Source organism: Etheostoma cragini, chromosome 13 (assembly GCF_013103735.1).
Source record: "Etheostoma cragini isolate CJK2018 chromosome 13, CSU_Ecrag_1.0, whole genome shotgun sequence".
NCBI lineage: Eukaryota > Metazoa > Chordata > Actinopteri > Perciformes > Percidae > Etheostoma > Etheostoma cragini.
Window position 1 is genome coordinate 16,833,612 of NC_048419.1, and position 18,919 is coordinate 16,852,530.

Sequence of the window (18,919 nt, forward strand, 5' to 3'; positions counted from 1 at the left end):
GGGGAAGCATCAAGGATGGAGATAAAAAAGATGGGAATAGGGAGTTAGCAATGGGGAAAGCAAGGGAGGGTGTGTCAGGAGAATGATCAATGGATGACCAAAAATGACAATGACTAGGATGTAAAGCAAAATGGAGATACACCAGCGAAGAAGAAGACCTCATCATGGGATTTCTTTAACTCTGGCTAGAAAAAAAGCTATACTGTGGATTTATGACCCAAGCCTAATGCCCAATGATTTTTCAGGATTACTGCTTTATTAATCAGCCAGCTGCCATAGCCTAGCAACTCGTTTTAAAAATTCCAACCCATTCATGGTGTCATTTTGATAGCCGGGTCCACTCACAATAAAGATGGCTGGAATAATTGTCTAATCACATGTAGAAAACAGCCAATAGGATTGATGGAGCGAGGTAAAGGGAGCATGGAGATAAATTCACTTTATTGATCTAGCTCATGATTGATTGTGTCGGTCATTACAAGGAGGCTGGAGTGAAGAAAGGAGGGTTGCTATAGGCCCTTTTGACCTAATGAAAGGCTTTGCATATCCTATACCTTCTTACCTTTGTTCCCTTTGCTCTGTCAAATTAACTTTCAGTCATAAGTACTTGATTGCCATTGTTTCCCAATGTTATCTAGGATGGAAAAGACAATGTTTAATTGTCTGAATAATTACACATGTTGTTTCAGCTGAATGTCAATAGCTGAACAGCATTACTACTGTAATTGGCCGTGTGTGTGTGTGTGTGTGTGTGTGTGTGTGTGTGTGTGTGTGTGTGTGTGTGTGTGTGTGTGTGTGTGTGTGTGTGTGTGTGTGTGTGTGTGTGTGTGTGTGTGTGTGTGTGTGTGTGTGTGTGTGTGTGTGAGAGACTGGGTTATTGGGTCCTATAAGGAGATCACCAGTGAGGGGCTACTTCATTTACTGGCCATGCCCATCCATTGGGCAAATCTACTTCGTAATCTCTATTTTTATTAAGACAGTTGTTTTCAGGAATGAACCAAAACACTCAAAAATATGCAAATTAATGTTAATAGTTTAGAAATTGTTGCTTGCCATGACCTTCCCAGGTATTTCCATATCTATACTGGCATTTAATGACTCACAGAGCACCTCAGGCCAAACAGTAAGGTTGTTGTATTGACATGTCTTGCGTTTTGTTGCTGAATAAGTAGACATTTACCATAAGCTTACGGCCTAATTACTGTAGGTAGTCCTGGGGCCAGGTTCATATTTGGTCTATTCCAAATCATTAGGGCATCCTCTTGTTAATATTATGGTATATTGAGGTCAAATTAACTCCTACAAGCAGCACATTTCAATGAATATTCCCAACTTAATTAGCGACAGTAAATGGTTGTAGATGCTGCATTAAAACAAAACCTAGATCTTTTAGCAAATTTTCTTTCAATCTAAATGGAGAGTCTGCGTCCATTTTGAGCAGTGGAGAGTCCTCCTGTTACGTCCACATGTCAGATTTAAACTAAAGCTAGCCTTACTTTAATCACAGTATGTTGTTCTTCGTAGTGGCCGAAAAAGATCAGCCAAAGTAGCGTTGTCCTTCTGCCCTCTTGGTACTGCAAGGGCAGATGGAGGATGGGCACAGAATTTTGTGTGTGTGTGTGTGTGTCTGTGTGTGTGTGTGTGTGCGCGTGTGTGCGCGTGCGCGTGTAATTGTTAGATCAGAGGTGATATATGATTATATTTTGAGAGCCAATGGACAAGTTATAAGACTTTGCAAAGATGCTGGTGGCAGCAAGCATTGTCTCTCTGTGTGACGTGCTTGTAAAAAATATTGTAAGTAAATCAAATAATAAACCATACGTCATGTTTTTTTCTGAACTGTAAACTCATGTTGTAATGTTGAGGCCTGCACTATAGAAACCCTTGTTAAATTATTACACAGGCAACCAAGTGTCAAGTGTATTTGTCAGAGGCCTCCTTAGTGTACTATTAGGCCATTTCAATTACATTCACTTGCATTTTATTGTTTTTTTCTGAAGAATTGTAATACCAAAAACCATTAGACCAATTTGTTTTGTTTAAAAAAAATTTTTTTTAAAAACTGCTTGTCGAGATCATGCACTGTTCAGATGACTGATGGCATGTTGCCTGACACAAGGGGCACCCCCGGGTTTGTTAATTGAAATACAGAAGCCACTGTAACTTTGAACTAAACAGACCCCATGAGGAACTGTTGTCACACGGTTTCCCTAAAATCCCTCTCTGCCTCCATTTTAGCACTGACACAATGAATTAAGGATGAGTTGCTTTCAAATTCACATTTGTTTTGCCTTTGTACAATCAAAGTTTTCTTCATCCAAGTGTCAGTTTATCTGTACACCTTTTGATTTGATGTGATTGTAACACACAGCTCTACAGAGACAAAGCAGATAGTTGCTGCATTTCAGTAACATTTGCAGTTAGATGCTAATCAGTAGATAGGAACGCACATTAAAACAGCGATATTTCACTGGTGAGGTATGTTACGAATGCTAGCTGCTAAAGCAAAGACCCCTCTCTGTCCACTTTCATGGAGTTTGGCATTGTCTTGAAATTGCCTTAGGTTGTGATATTTATTTGTGTGCATGTGAGAAAATGTGTAGATGCAGTTTGAGAGCATGGTCATATGCAGTTAGGTGGATATTTGATCCAAAATGGTGTACAGCACCATGGCACACAAAGGGAGAATGCGCCGTGGCTCTTGCTGCAGCAGGCAGGGCCTCTGCTGTAATAGAACAGCTTTAGTATTTGGGATGGGCTCCAGGCCAGGCACACTGCTGCTAACTGCTATTACACTAGTCAGCTAGTAACTAGCCTCAGGCAAAAATGTGCACTTTTTAAAGGCCACAAAAGCCTTCCTTGCTTTTCTTTTTTGTCTCTTGGGCTTTTCTTCCGATCCATCCAGCCATTAGCTATACCTGCTTATCCTTGATATTGCAGCGTGACTGGAGCCAACCCCAGCTAACATTTGGCGAGAGGCACCTTTGACATGTCACCAGTCAATCACAGGGCTATCACATAGAGACAGACAGCCATTCACACTCATAATTCACACCTAAGAAGCCAGTTAGCCTACCCTCTCTGGATTATGGGAGGAGACCAAACCACCCATGCAAAAAAAAAAATCTTTTCTACCTCCATAATTCCTCCTCACCTGTAAAATTCACGGTCAGAGGTCTGCTGCTGTGTCCGTCGTCCTGGGCTTACTCAGATTGGTAAATTTGGTCTGTGACCAGACCAAGACCTGCAGGGCCTGAGGGCGAGCAAGCCAAGACAGGATATTGGCTCAGTAAGCTACCTGGGTAACTGTTGGTTACCGCTCCCTACTCACTGTTTGTGTAGCTTAGATATACTGCAGCCTTGTACACAGTGCGGTACATTATTATACTTTCTCTTCAGGCCTGCAGTGGAAACAAATGTTAAACAACTGTTGTCTGATTTAAGCATTCAGCTTTTTTTTTTTTTTTTTTTTTTTTTAAATCTGATTGTTTGAAAGCAATCTAATCAATATGACAGTTTTTGGCCAAGTTTTAGAAATCCAGCAGTGATTGTCAATGCATGGGTTTACTCTTTTCAGGTAGCCTTCCTTTTCTTATTCATGATGTGTGCATGTACATTCTCTAGTGTTGCCTGTCCACAAACAAAAACTAAGAGCCATCGAACTGTAGAGGCCTAAGGTTGCAGCCATTGCCACTGGTCCTTGTGACATTGGTGGTAAGTTTTTTTTAGACTAATGAGCAGCCTTGGCTGTGCTGGCAAACACATAACTCTGCTGCTCATACAGCCTCATTGTGCCCTTCTCACACCCTTGACAGATGCTCTGAGACAGGAAAAAAGAAAGCTTGTGTGTATGTGCCCATGAGTGCATGAGCCCTAATTAGTCCCTGGCCTATGTCTTCTGCACATGTGTCTTAACAAAGGAAGAAGAGAAAGTGGAGTCTATACGGAAGTGTCATACTGTATTTAAGATAAGATAATAATTAAGATAATTTGTTTATTAGTCCCCAATGGGGAAATTACTGCACTACACTCTGTGTACACACTTTTTGTTAGTACTCAAACACAGGCCTGAAATACACACAACATGCTCAGGACCTATACATGCACTATACATGGAGAGATGTCAGAGTGAGTGGGCTGCCAGCTGAACCAGCGCCCTGAGCGGTCAGGGGGGTACGGTGCCTTGCTCAAGGGCACCTGGCAGTGCCCAGGAGGTGAACTGGCATCTCTCCAGCCACCAATCCACGCTCCCAACTTTTTGGGTCCATACGGGGATTTGAACCAGTGACCCTCCGGTTCCCAACCCAACTCCCTATGGACTGAGCTACTGCCACCCCTGAGTTTACATAATCGCAGGCATCAAAAGCTCAACCTGCTTTCCTTTCCTGCCTTCCTTTCTTCTATTTTTTTTACTCTGCGTTACCTCACTACTCACTTTCCCTCTCTCCATCATCCCCTTTCTTTCATCTGCTATTTTCTCCTTCCCTACATTGCTTTGGGCTTCCTCTCTCTCCATGTCGTCTTGGGCATATGATTAGATGCACAAAGAATAAGGGGAAAAACCTCTGATTTCCTACAAATGAATGTGAGGTGGATGGTGTAATAATCTCTCGCCTCTTAAAAACCTAAAAATCCTGCTGCGTGCATATGTTCTTATGTCTTTTACCTTTTTGCCTTTTCCATCCTCCATCAACTTTGATTTTTCATTAACAGGCAGGTGACATGGAAGATTAATGTTGGAGTTAGTCAACCAGCTTGCTGTATTTACTCATTTTTTTTACTTCCCTATATGTCATTAAAATCTGTTGGAGTTTGTTCTCTCTGTTTTGTGGTGGCGATAGATAGATAGATAGATAGATAGATAGATAGATAGATAGATAGATAGATATTGATCCCAAAAAATGGGAAATTACGGTGTTACAGCAGCACACGTACATCAGTCACACAACACAGAATATGAATATAAATATAAATGATATTCTAGATAAAAATATACGTACATACATACAATATACATGAAATAATAATAGTAATAATAGGAATAAAATATAAGAATAAAATATAATAACAAATATTTTAATATATACAAGAATGTATATATTTCCTGTATATGTATACAATATACAAAATGTGCAACTGCTTAAACAATATGCTAAAATGTAAATGAAAAAATTGTGCAGGTGCAATATGCACCTAGTGCAATATGGTGGTGAAATGTGATTCACTTTGTTATTTCAAGCTTTTTTCACTTTACAGTTAAACAAATGCCCAATAGCATCATCTATCGTTGACTAGTGACAGTTGTTTAAGATGATTATGGACATGTGAAGCAAGCAACAAACAGACCTACTTGCTAGGTCTTGGTACAATATGTAAAGCGCTTTGTCCGTCCATTTACCTTTTTAATCCGTCTAAATTATGATGAATCGAAAACAATGTCAAGTCTCCGCCACAATTTCCTAGAGTCCAAGTTAATGTCATCAAAATGTATGTTTTTCGGAGCTGCAGTTGAAAATCCAAAGGTATTCACTTTAAAAATAATGATAAGACAAAGACACTCAACAGATCCTCACATTGGAGAAGCTGGAAACATCATATTTTTGGCACAATCATGGCAACTGTTGATAATTGATGGAAAAATCAATTATCAACAGTTGCTGATTTATTGTCTGCCCCTCAACATAATGACAAATCTTTGCAGCTAGTATACTTCAGAGTTCAGGTAGCATTGGCTAAATTGCATTGGACCAAATGATCACAGTATTTTGTCAGGTCTTTCAGATGAATTATGAAAACACACAGTGTAAGTCTAACCCCTTATAGGTCCCAATGTATAAATGTGTGTACTTTATATTAACTAGAATGTTTGGTTATAAAACACTGATGAATGAACCTATAATAGGTCATGGTAATTAAATCTAATAAGCCCAGTTTAGAGTTCAAGCCTCTCACAATGCACATTCTCTGATCCACTGACCACATAATGCTTCTTTTTCAAAGTAACGATTTCAAATTTGATGATGCATTCTTTACTGCTTAATCCCTGTACTTTCAGATCAATTCAGTACCTATTGGTTGATCCAGGGTCAAATATTCAAAAATGGTAACAGGGCTTGGGAGATGCACTCTGCCATGCTGTCTAATGTAAATCAATCCATCATGCAGGTTTTTATTGACGGACACTGTAAAAAAGAGGTGTCACTGTGTCTCGCCATTTTAATCCATTATTTCTGCTTACCCACGTGTACTGGGCTACATTTCACTAATAATACACTGTCCATGTCCTCTGTGTCAATACCTAATGTTTTGGGTTAGCATGGGCAAGCTTTCATAAATACTGTGTGTGTGTGTGTGTACACACATTGGGTCTGTATACATTGGGTCCTATAAGGGGGGCGTGCGTGCATGCATATTTCTGTCCATACGGGGGTATATATTGGGGGTGGTAGTAGCTCAGTCCATAGGGAGTTGGGTTGGGAACCGGAGGGTCACTGGTTCAAATCCCCGTATGGACCCAAAAAGTTGGGAGCGTGGATTGGTGGCTGGAGAGATGCCAGTTCACCTCCTGGGCACTGCCAGGTGCTCTTGAGCAAGGCACCGTACCCCCCCGACCGCTCAGGGCGCTGGTTCAGCTGGCAGCCCACTCACTCTGACATCTCTCCATGTAAAGTGCATGTATAGGTCCTGAGCATGTGTGTGTATTTCAGGCCTGTGTGTGAGTACTAACAAAAAGTGTGTACACAGAGTGTAGTGCAGTAATTTCCCCATTGGGGACTAATAAACAAATTATCTTATTATCTTATCTTATACCCACTAGTGGTGGATGCTTCCCACAGTAACCAATCCGTCACTTGTTTCTGCCTCCCTTGCCATTGCATGTTTGGTTTATTTGACCTAAAGCAATAGCCTAAGTCCACACAAGATACTGAGGCGGATATGAGAAAATAGTAGACCTAGTCTGGCCTATATCCCTGTGTTGATATTTGTTTTGAGGGAGAAAGTGTGCACTGGGTGTGTTCTTCTACCATGTCATCACTGTGTTAGTATGTTCCCTCTGTCAGTGTGGGAAATCTACATCAGCCAAAATGCTGGTAAAATTTTGGCTACAGCTGGGGATTTTTGGCTGTTTCATCAGCCAGTGTGTGCCAGACATTCCAACCACGCTCGTTGTCTGATCAGATAATAAAAGTAGCTATTGGATTTTGGGAACCACAGCAGACAGCAGATAAAAAACTGTGCTCCCTGCCTGACCCGACCTTTGGTTATATAGTTTACAGACTCAGATCTGTTATGCTGAACCCTTAAGCATTTCACCCCTGTTGAGTTGATGATGCAACACGGTATGTTATGAACTTTTCTTCCCATGGTGGTTTTGCTTTCAGACCATCCTCCACAGACACTGGCCTAATTTTTGTGACGGGGGTTTGACCTGCTTGCTGGACAAGTGCGTACATATTACAGAAGTTATGCATAGATGTGTGCCTATTTGTTGGAAAGACAAAGTGGCAAATGAGGAGTGATTGACTATACAGATCGGTTACTTACAAGTTGACCGGCATGTTGGATAATTATTGTTGTGCAAGGCCTGTCCATTATCGGTCAGGTCAAGGGCAGAGCTGATCACGCAGTGTTGATGTCAGGAGGTTTCAGACCTTTCAGGGGCGGTCAATTTGACAAATTTTATTATGTATAATTTTGTCCGGATTGTAGATTTAGTTTTGACTTATAGCTCACTTCAATAAAGCTTTCACACAATACTTTATTAGGGCCCGAGCACTGCAAGTGCAAGGAAACTATTGTTTTTGTAAGGATTATTATTATCATCCTGCACCGTCTCTCTTATTTTTGAGGGTCTTAGCGTGCAGGAAAAAAACTTGCACACATGTCCGACCTATGAAAAATCACAAAGTTCTGTAGTGATTGGTCTCGGGCTTTGCCAGGGTGCTCCATAGCGCCCCCTAACGTGCACCCTGAATTCTACAAAAGTAATATATTACACTGACTTTTAAGGGAACATGCGTATCATTTGGAACTCTATCAAACTCATTTTTAGAAAAAATTACAAGATTACAAAATTTACAATATGGTGATTTTCGTGCGGAATTTCACATCTTACAAAGACTTGTTTGAGGACTCAAAATCTTGCGGCCATGTGCAGAATATTGAACTCTGTCATCTGAATTCAAATTTTGTCACATTTTTGACGTCCTCAATATAAACGAAAACTCACAAAAATTGGCGCCCACATAAACACCTGGGAGCTTTGCGAGAATGTTCAGCGATTTGGCCCATACCTGTAAGCGGGCTCCTAAGCACCTCTAATGCGTGAAAGGTCTTAACTTGGACATAGTTACTCCGATCTTCACCAGATTTGATACGCATATTGTTCTAATCATTGTGGACATATTTTCCATTTACCTTCATTAACTCCGCCCAACCAGAAGGCGGACATTTTGACGTATTTTCTTGTGTTTTCGTTCTTTCGAACTCCTCCTCCTCCTTTTTTAATTGATATATGGGAAACATACTTTGTCTGACTCATCCTGGGCTGTTAGTAAAATCTGCACGAACACTTGGATATAGACTGGGTGGACCTTCGTGACAAAAAGCAAAAGAATTTTGAAAACTAACCCAATGCGCAAGTTACAGTGGACCAAGTTCCTCTAGGTGTTGTGTAGTTGGGTCACACACAGTTAGGAGCAAAATCAATCCTTGGCATGCAGTGTCTAAGCAAATGCACGGCCGCAAAGATTGGCGTCTGCCAGTACCCCCGACCTGCAAGGAGGCAAGGGCCCTTTCATTGCTGCTTGCAGCTTTAATTTGTATTGTGATGTCAAGTAGGCTGCACAATTAGACCTCAATCAAACCTCAATTCAAACTGTTGCTTCATCTGTTTATTCATTTTAAACTGGCAAACAATGGTGGCTGTTCTGGAAATTTGGATTTTCTTTTAAAGTATAAAAGTATGCATCAAATTAAGTTTACGGTAGAAGAAAAATAGGCCACGCTGTTGCAAAGTGAAGCTTATAACACAGTAAGGTGTTAAAAGCTTCACTTTTGCAACAGCAAGTTCACAAGTTTTGCATTTTTCAAGAGGCTGTGAGTCATGTTGTCATAAAGAAACTCAGTTTTTCGATTGGACATGTCAGCATCTTGTTAGCCTCAATCAACGCTAAGCAGATTTTAGTTTTAAAGATATAAATCTTGTAGCAAATACTAAGCTCAAGAGGTCTATTCAGAAATTGCTATTTTACAAGCATGTGTCTTTATTGTTCCAGGAGGTTCTCCTCCTTGTCCCCGTGTTAAATAGTTTTACTCTGGTGTGTGTGTGTGTGTGTGTGTGTGTGTGTGTGTGTGTGTGTGTGTGTGTGTGTGTGTGTGTGTGTGTGTGTGTGTGTGTGTGTGTGTGTGTGTTTTGAAAATGCCACATATCCAAACATGAAATGCTAATGCCTAGGTTAGAGTATTGTTGGGATAAGTGGCCGATACAATAGTTATGTTGCAGAAAGGGGAAAAAAAGTTTATTTCAGTACTGACCAGACAGTTAAGAAAAAAAAGAATACTCATGACTAAACATTTGAGTCACGATGTACAGTTTATTGAACAATTTGTAGCCAGAAGAGTCACTGGCTCTGTGCAGTGTGAGATTGCTGACGCATAAATAGCAAAGCGTTCTGAAGTTATTTTTTTCTTTTAAAGTGGCATTGGAGAACAGCAAAGAGGGGAATAGGGAAGAGATGGAGGAAGAAATGAGACAATCAATCGCGTGATGTTGTGGAGGTATTTAGCACTAGCTGTAAATGTAAACAAGGAGAATATTAATTTTATATACAGCAGCAGTGTCTGTGTCTGTTGTTGTTTTGGATAGAAGGAACACCAACAGAGTTTATCAGTTCAAGTTGTTGTCAGAGGCTGTATATTTAGTTTCGCTGAGGTGGAGTCAAAAAAGAAGCCTTATCAGCATGGCACTTGTGTGTGTGTTCTGTGTGAGTGTGCCTGTGCCTGTGCCCGTGTGTGTGCGCGCGTGTGTGTTCATTTGCCAGTGAATGAAAACTGTGATGTTTTATAGCTAAAGAATGTTTGTTTTCTAGTACATATATAAGTACCTGTACATAGAGGGTTTGGTTAAAAGAAGTATGATCGGAAGCACTTGTCAAACAGCATTTATCGTGGCTTGTTTGTGTTCAGGGTTACGGTGGTCATCGTTCATGCACACGTTATCAGTGTGGAGGGAAAGAGTACAGAGGAAACGTAAAGATGATAGCATTCATTTGTTTACGCACATACATGTGAGCTTGTTTGTGTATGGACACATGTTTTTGACGTGTGCACATATTTTGCGTATCCATATTTAAATGGTTGTTCTCTTACACACATTGGCTCCTTCATTCTACTGCTGGCTTTACAGTTGACTTCCATTATGCTGTCTCATGGAATGAGTGAACATTTTTGAATTAGTTTGATTAAAAACGGCATGTCTTTGAAGCAGGGAATGAAATATAAATGGTGTTTCTCCTCTTTTTCTCCTCTCTTTAGGAACGCACCAGGTCATTTGACAGCTTCAACATGAACACACTGGAGAGCTCCCTGATCGACATCATGAGGGCCGAGCAGGACACCCTGAAAGGTGAAGATGTCAATCAAAAACATCAAACACTAAGCAGACAACTAGCCATACTACCATTTTTACGCTGTTAACAGCAGAGACATAGTACAGAGAGGCTAACATCATGACATGACGTGAACAGAACAACATTGTGTTTGGATTTCATTATATCTGAGGATCCATACATAGCATGTACTTTTGAATAAGAAACCAACTTATTTTCCAGCTTTAGGGTTAGGGTCCTTCTCAAGGTGTATTTTTAACATGTGTGATGCACATTTGACGTATTTACATACATGCCTGGTGCAAAATATTTAACCATGGTATGTGTCAACTCTTTTAAACTTAGTTTCAAAATATAAATTGAAAGCTCCAAAATAATGATTAAGCCGGCAAAAATGTTGTCAAGCACATTAAATAGATATTAGTGTCATGGCAACATGTACTGTAATAAAATTAAATGTTAATCAACCCTACTCTCACAAACTAAATACATGTGATAAAGATAAAAAATAACTGTGTCATAATTGAATTTCATTGGCCAAGCATCCGTTAGGAGTGTTGCACTGATAACTGCTCACACACACACACACACTTATTCACAATTAAACAGCCCTTCTTAACACTCCCTCCACAGATCAGATGTTTAGACGGCTTTTGTCTGCTTTTAGTGTTAGTCAACAATAACATGAGAAGTCACTTCACATCTTCCTCTTCATTTTCTCTCATTCCCACTCTGAATGAAAGGAAAAAAAGGGTATTCTCACTTTTAAAGAAAATTCAGTGGCATGAATCTGCCAATTAAACCTCTTTCTTTCATGCATTTTAAGAAGGCAACGCAGAGAGAATACAGGGCTGATAAAAGCTTTAGCGTTGTATTAAAGAACGGATTTGTGATAGAGATGGAAGGATTCCCACTGATCTGATCTGAAGTTGTTGGCCCTCATTAGTTAGTCTAATGATCACAGCTGCAGGACCTCCCATTTTGAAGGATGATAACATTTTTCCATACACATTCCACAGTCGTTTCTGTCCAAACAGTCTGAACCATTTGTGATAGACACAAATGCACATTTCTTTTACCTGTATAATGAATTTGTGGTTGTTTATCTATTAATGTCAGGTCAAATTAGAATGCACATATTTTCCACATATTGCCGGTAAAAAGTGTGGAAAGGAAACATTTGGCATGTTAGCCAACATATAAACTGATGTAGGCTATGTGTGCACCCCTGCAGCTTTCTATTTCTGGGTCAGTGTAAATCTATGTATTCCCGGTCTTTGATACTTTACTTTGTATGGATTTGATTATTACCGTTGGGCAGTTTTACACACTCTGTTGCCAGTTTGTTTGGTTCACCTAGCTAAAACTGATGCAGTCTTACACAACAGTCCTGTAATAAACCCAACCTTTTATGAAGGTTATAATGTTGATTCAGCTTTCTGAGGTGGCTTAGCTGTATTACTTGAAACTGAGAGGTACTGCTGTCATTTACAGTAGCCTAACTTTCTTGATAATTAATTGAAAATATTATAATAATTATAGAAAGAGGCACAACTAACTAAAACTAGTTTATAAACTACTCACTAGTTAATAAACTGGCAAGTGAGCGCACATTATATACATTACAAAGCATAAGCTATCACTTGGTAGTTTCTGAAAAAGAGAATCATCAGAAATTGGACTCTAACACTGTTTTTCCATTACATAGTACCTGCTCGCCTCTAAAATCTACTTGACTCTACTCAACTTCTTGGTTTTCAATTATGAAAAAAAAGTCCCTGGAACCTGCCAACAGGTACTTTTTTTAGTATCACATTCGTCGAGATTCAATGTGAGCTGAGGCAATACCAAAAGGTGACATGGAACCCTGCAGACTACTGATTGGTCGGGGAGAATCGTCACTAATCACGGTTATCATTGCTAGCGACAGACGGGGGTGTCCTGAACAAACCTGCTGTGTGTAAACAGTTTAGCAACACACCTTCGACATTCTGTGTGTGTGTGTGTGTGTGTGTGTCGCGTTAGGTCACCGCAGTTTTCTTGCGGCGTCGCTATGACGACAAGCCACGCTCGCTTCGCAAATGAGGCGGTTCTAAATCTGCAATGGAAAAAGAAGGACTGGTGTGTCAAAGGTGTGTTGCTTTTGATTCTCGGCACGTGGGTGTTGCCACAGCCAGAAGACACATTTTTTTTCAAAAGAAGCTGGAAGCAGCAAAAAAAAAAAAAAAAGAACTGGCTAAACTATTTAAACAAGGCGGCCCAGCCGAGTACAGCTGGTACTAGCAGTGGGTAAGGATCATAACTGACTAGGTTTATTGATGAATAGAGACTTGGCAACATCTATTATTGGCTGAGTGGTGTTAGGCAACATTGGTCAATGGTAACCCAGAAATGAGTTATTGAATACAGCCAATACTGTGGCAAATATTAACCGTTGGTCAAGAAGTAGTAGCTTGTAGTGGTAGTTTTTGGTACTGATCACTGTTCAAAAGGAAACCTTTCGGATATTTCCAGGCTTTAGTTAAGTTTAAAGCAGGGGTGTCAAAGTCAAATGGACGGAGGGCCAAATAAAAAATTTAGCTACAAGCCGAGGGCCGGACTGTTCGAATGTTCATTGAAAAATTTTTAAATGACGCATATAGTCTAGTAAACCTAATTGAACCTACTGAAAACCTAACAAATATATTCCAATATGATCAGATAAATAAAGCAATATTTTCTTATGGCTCTGTCAGTAATCTTTAATTTTCAACAGACACAAAAGACAAATTTCCTTTATATAAAAATCCCCATAACATGAACATTAAATGAAAGAAATCGGTATTCAAGGCACCATCAGTGGCCTATATTTTCTATTTTAGCAAAAGTGGGCTAAATTTACTTCAAAGAAAAAAACAATAATAGCAATTTTCTATCATATCAAATCATCGTTTTAATTCCTCTGCCTTTTGTAGCCTTTGTTCCATGTCCATATTCTTGTTTTTGTCCGCGTGTTTCGTTTCATAATGTCGTCTCAGATTATACTCTTTCAGTACCGCCACACTTTGTCCACACAGAAGACACACGGGTTTTCCAGCTACCTCCGTGAACATATACTCCGACTCCCACCTTGTTTGAAATCCCAGGTTCTCAGTGTCCACCTTCCGTTTTGCCATTTTTGATGGGTATCTGAAAGTTAATTTTACTGTGATGCTGACGACTGCTGTGCCAATAAATATTGAAATGAAGCAGCCTACTGCTCGGTGCGTCACCGTTGCATTGTGGGAAATGTAGTATTGGTGTGTGTAAAAGATCTGCGGGCTGCCGGCTTGCTGCGGTCTGAGGGCCGGTTCTAATAATAAATCAAGATCATCCCAGGGGCCGTAAAAAACCTTCTCGCGGGCCGGATGTGGCCCGCGGGCCTTGACTCTGACATATGTGGTTTAAAGGATTTGGTTGTGGAGTTTAAATTCTCAGCCACAGATCTTAGTAGTCAATAGAATAGAATGCCTTTTATTGTCACTATACACATGTACAACGAGATTAAAAGCAATACCTTTTCCAGTGCCAACATGTACGTAAAATAAATATAGCAAAATATCATAAAATAAGTAGTGCAAGAATAAGGGCTGCGGGGTAAGGTGTACAGTTCTGAGAGGCTATTAACATATATAAAATAAATATATATGGTTTTATATACATTCAACCACAGGGCTTAAAGCTAGAGGACTACTTCACAACCATCTACTATTTTTTCCGTCATCACAGTCTAATGGGTTGAGTACTGAAAAATTTAAATTACTTAGGTCTTTGTATGAGCTTAAAGTTCAGTACAAATATCTCAAAATGCCATTAAAAATGTGATGTTTTCCTTTTCATGTCTGCCTATACAGTTTGTCTTATCTTTGTACCTATAAATGTTACTTTGCAGATAACAAAACTCAAGCATACCACCAACATTACTCCTTGTCCCCAGTTTGATCTTATTGAATATACTGTATATAGTCCCACATGTTGTACTAGAAAAGGCACAGCCATACAAAACACACATTCATACCAGTTTCACTACCAGAACAACAAGACGAGTGAAAACTCTGAGCTCCAGACACTTCACTATCCCTTCGTATGTACTTCAGCCTCTCACCCACTGGGCTCAGCCACACCCAGCTGTAATCTTATGTTCTGCTGTCAAACCTTAGTAAATCTTCCCTCAATATTAAGAGAAGAAGATAGAAGGTTACCTCATTAACCACATTTTGGTGTCTTAGCTCCAGCTGTTCTGGCACAGATTCCTGCGACTAGATTAGATCCAAGAACTTGAAGACCCATCAAGTTTTCTTTAAGTAAAATAAAATAACAACAACCTTATCTTCTACTGCATTAGGGTTCAAGCCATGTAAGGTCTTGAAAAGTTGAGGTATTGACCCAAATCTTTCTTTAATAGTTTAATGTGAAGACGTTGTCCTTTTTTCCCTCAAAGCTCTGTTAAGGTTGAGGAAAGATAGACGTGTCTGGCCGTGTTTATATATGTGATACAGCAAATTCTTCTTCTGTCATTTCAGTTATTTCTATGCTTTGTCCAATAGTATTCCCCCACGTTTACCTTTCTTTCCTTTTATTTACCTCATTTTGTGTCACTCGTCCTCTTCAGATTAGTTATCATACAGTGCCCCATTCTTTACTGCTTTCACATGATGCATCACACCATATCTCATCCCATCTTTTTTTTCATCTTTTAGCCCTTGGCCAAAAAAATATTATTCTGTTTATTCGTTGTTTTCATAATTATAGTCCAGGCTTGTACACTGTGCCAAATGTAGCAAGTGACTTAAGTGAGTCCTTTCCTTTTCCCTCACAGCTATTAAAACATAATTACAGAACATTTTCTTTAAACACTGACTCTTCTCCAGGCCAACTGTCCCTTGCTCCCCCCTGCTCTCTGTCACATACATACATAAAACCATGCACGTACAAATCTAATAAACACAGACAAAAGTACATTTTAGATACACGTAAGCAGAGCACAAATTTCTCATTCCAGCAGAACATATTGAACAAAGTGCGATGAAGCAAGCGAACAGGCGAGACAAAATGTCTACAGTAGAAGTGGCTTTGAATCGCTTCCAGCATTGTCCTGACTGACAGAAAGGATCTCTCTGTTCAGCCAACACACACACACACACACACACACACACACACACACACACACACACACACACACAATCAATCTCACACTCACACATGTATGTGCTTAAACTGGTACTGCACTGTACACAGCCAGCAGCTTGCAAATGAGGTTCACAGAGCGGGCACACACAACCCTACAGACACACTGGGATGTGGTGTGCTTACGTGCCTGTACATTTGCTCCTCAGAGACTATTAAAGGCTCCTAAAATCCAATATGATGGGTTGTGCCCAGATGGACTTTGATTGTGGGTGGTGCACCTATCAGCACATATATATTACTCAGCTAAATTACAGAGGGAGATAAACTGTTGAATTCTGCCCTGCAGTCTAGAGGAATTGAGCTTGTCTGCATAATCTAGTTGTGGTTGGTACCTCTAATTTTATTTTGATTTAAACTGATTGTTTTATCGAATAAGTGAACTTGTATTTTAATGCCGACAATGTAATGTGATGTGTGTATGGTAACTCCACGGGTGGTCCGTTCTGGTTACTGTGGTCTAGTTCTGTTTTATGCACCACATTTACTAAGTACTGTGGGGCTCAATAGGCGAGGTGTGGGGGAGGGGCCAGCACATTTCCTTGTGACCGAGGCATCGGAATGCACCAATCACAGGGCGGTCCGTACCAATACAACAATGGTTGTACTATTTCTGCCCTTTCATCTCATTAGCCCTCTGCAGCAAGCAGGCCTTGCATAACTTTGAAGCTTGTTTGGCATCATAACATGTATTTGTGTGTTGTGTGTGTGTGTGTGTGTGTGGGTATCTGTGCGAGAGACAGGCCCGGCAAATAGCTCAATGTAAAATGTATGATATAAGGCTCAGAGAAAGCAGGAGAGAGGCACACATAGGGAAATGGAGAAAGATGGTTGGTGTCCCACAGATGTAGTCTCCAATGAGATTGATGTGAAAGCTACACTGTCTTCTCATATCTGTTGTAGTCACAGCCTATTCTGTATGAACGTTATTGAAAATTGGGCTTTTCAGACAGTTCATTATGTTCCTCTATACAATTCTGCTTTTTTGAATGTCCTATGTTGTGTGCAGAATTGTTCTGAATTTGCCCATCAGCGCAGTAAATCTCTGCACATGCAGAAATAATCAAGAGAATTGTCATGGTCCCAACCTTTTGCCAACTAACAGGGGTGCTAGTTTTTCTCAAATTGTTTGTCTATAAGTTTTGTGGCTGCCATTTTGTGATTTGTACTTTTTTATAGATAGGTTTAACAAAACAAAATTTGTACAAAATAAAATTGGCCTTAAATAATAGGATCTTATTTGGATACTATAGTCATCAAAATAGAAACTCCACTACTGAAACAGATTTTTGTTTAGAATAAAGAATCATAGCATATAACAATGACCTGGTATTCAGCCCTACTCCATTCATAGATAGACTGACGTAACTTCAACACTTCTGGATTCCCTTTAATGACTTTGAAAAATTCCTATGTGTGTCACATTTTCATGATATGTAGTATCAATGTAATATTTCTGTTGTGTGTCTCCCTTTGCAGGTCGTCTGGGGTTCCCCCATCCAGGAGGAGATAACCCTCTGCCCCTCAATGGTACGTATGGCAAACTATTTAGTTTTTCAAGGGCCCACTAAAACTGCAAATCAGGTATTAAAATCCTAACTCATGAGGGAGATTTGTGCAAAATTTGAAACATGATTTGTTTGACAAATTACATGAAAAATGCTATTATTTAAAACATAATTTGATGAAATGTAAAAAATGTCCTCTTTAATCTATATTTATATCTATATATAACACATGGCAGGCTAAATGAAACAAAACAAGATCATTTCTATTTTCTGTACTACTACTACTAAGACATGCTCCCTCGGGTAAATCATGTCAGGTGTCCCCAGCTAAGTGGACATACATAAAGTATCATTCAACCAATGTTAGTGACTTCTATGACTTTGTGTGTCTTTGTGTAGACACTAAGTACTGCAGGTGGAGATAGTTGGCTGGTGCCAGATAACCTTGAGTGTTTGTGTCTGGTGACTGTGAAGCCTTGTGTGCCCTTGCTTGCCTTTGTAATGAATCCAACCGAAAAGTGTTGTGTCTCTGCGCAGTGTCCCCCTCTCTTTTAATGTCAACCTCGAACTACATTTCCACACTTGCCTCTTAAAAATAGTTTTAACCAGCAAGCATTTCTGTTGATGACCTTTCACCTAGTTAATAACTTCGGTTGGGTCCTTTCCTTTCCTACTGTTAATAAATAAATGGATGAAGAAGGGGGTAACAAAATGGAGAAGAATGGAAGAGAGAGGATGTAGTGGCTTTTGAAAATGTGAAAATAAGGGGGAAAATTGAGGGATAGAATAGTATACAAAAATGGCCTTCACATGGTACTAGCTCCATGTGTGTTAGCTTAACTCCTAGTAGCAAAGTTTTTTTTGTCCTGTAAACATTGTGTCTTTGAACAAAGGTCCCCCTGCCGCATGCAAACCAGGGATGTTGGTTATGTGGTATGCCACCATAAAGCCTATATTTTTTATGCAAAATGCAAGGCTTTTTTGAATTTACATTTTGTATATACTCTAACATATATTCCAGATGCAGATGTATAGTTCGTTTAATTTCTAGGTACTGTAATATCCTCATATGTATATAAACTGCATATAAATAACTCTGCCTCTCTTCAAGGATTGAATAAAATCTGGCAAATCCCTTTGACATGCCACAGTTTAATATTCAGTTACATCTCTTTTGCCCTTGCAAATTCTCATTCCCTTTATCATTGTGTAATTGTAATGTTGTAGCCTTTGCTTTCTGGTCTCGGGCCAGAATGTAAAACACGAGAGGCCAGTAGTTTCTTCACGAGACCACTGGGTCACATGGTGAGATCACATGGTCAGGAGCTGTCATCAAGCCCTGAGACAGATGGTGCCAGCGGATTCAGGCAGGATTCAGAGGTTGCTACACCAGCTCTCGCTCTCTCTCTCTTTTTGTCTCATAAGCGTACAGCGATTGCATTCCTCATTCTCTTGACCTCTCTCGCTCACTCTCATTTTCTCTCATCCACACACAGTTTTATCAGCTTGTTTCTCCATTTCTTCCAATCGCACGCACGCACGCACGCACGCACGCACGCACGCACGCACGCACGCACGCACGCACGCACGCACGCA

General features: G+C 40.0%; 1 protein-coding gene across 4 annotated transcripts in view; it reads left to right on the plus strand.

The window, feature by feature from the left end:
* Positions 1 to 18,919, plus strand: part of cpeb4b (cytoplasmic polyadenylation element binding protein 4b) — a 34,603-nt gene that overhangs the window by 3,514 nt on the left and 12,170 nt on the right. For all 4 annotated transcript variants that reach the window (XM_034889292.1, XM_034889291.1, XM_034889290.1 and 1 more), the window contains exons 3-4: positions 10,537 to 10,627; positions 17,295 to 17,345. In XM_034889292.1, the coding sequence (XP_034745183.1) occupies positions 10,537 to 10,627; positions 17,295 to 17,345 (142 nt within the window). The remainder of the gene's footprint in view (positions 1 to 10,536; positions 10,628 to 17,294; positions 17,346 to 18,919) is intronic.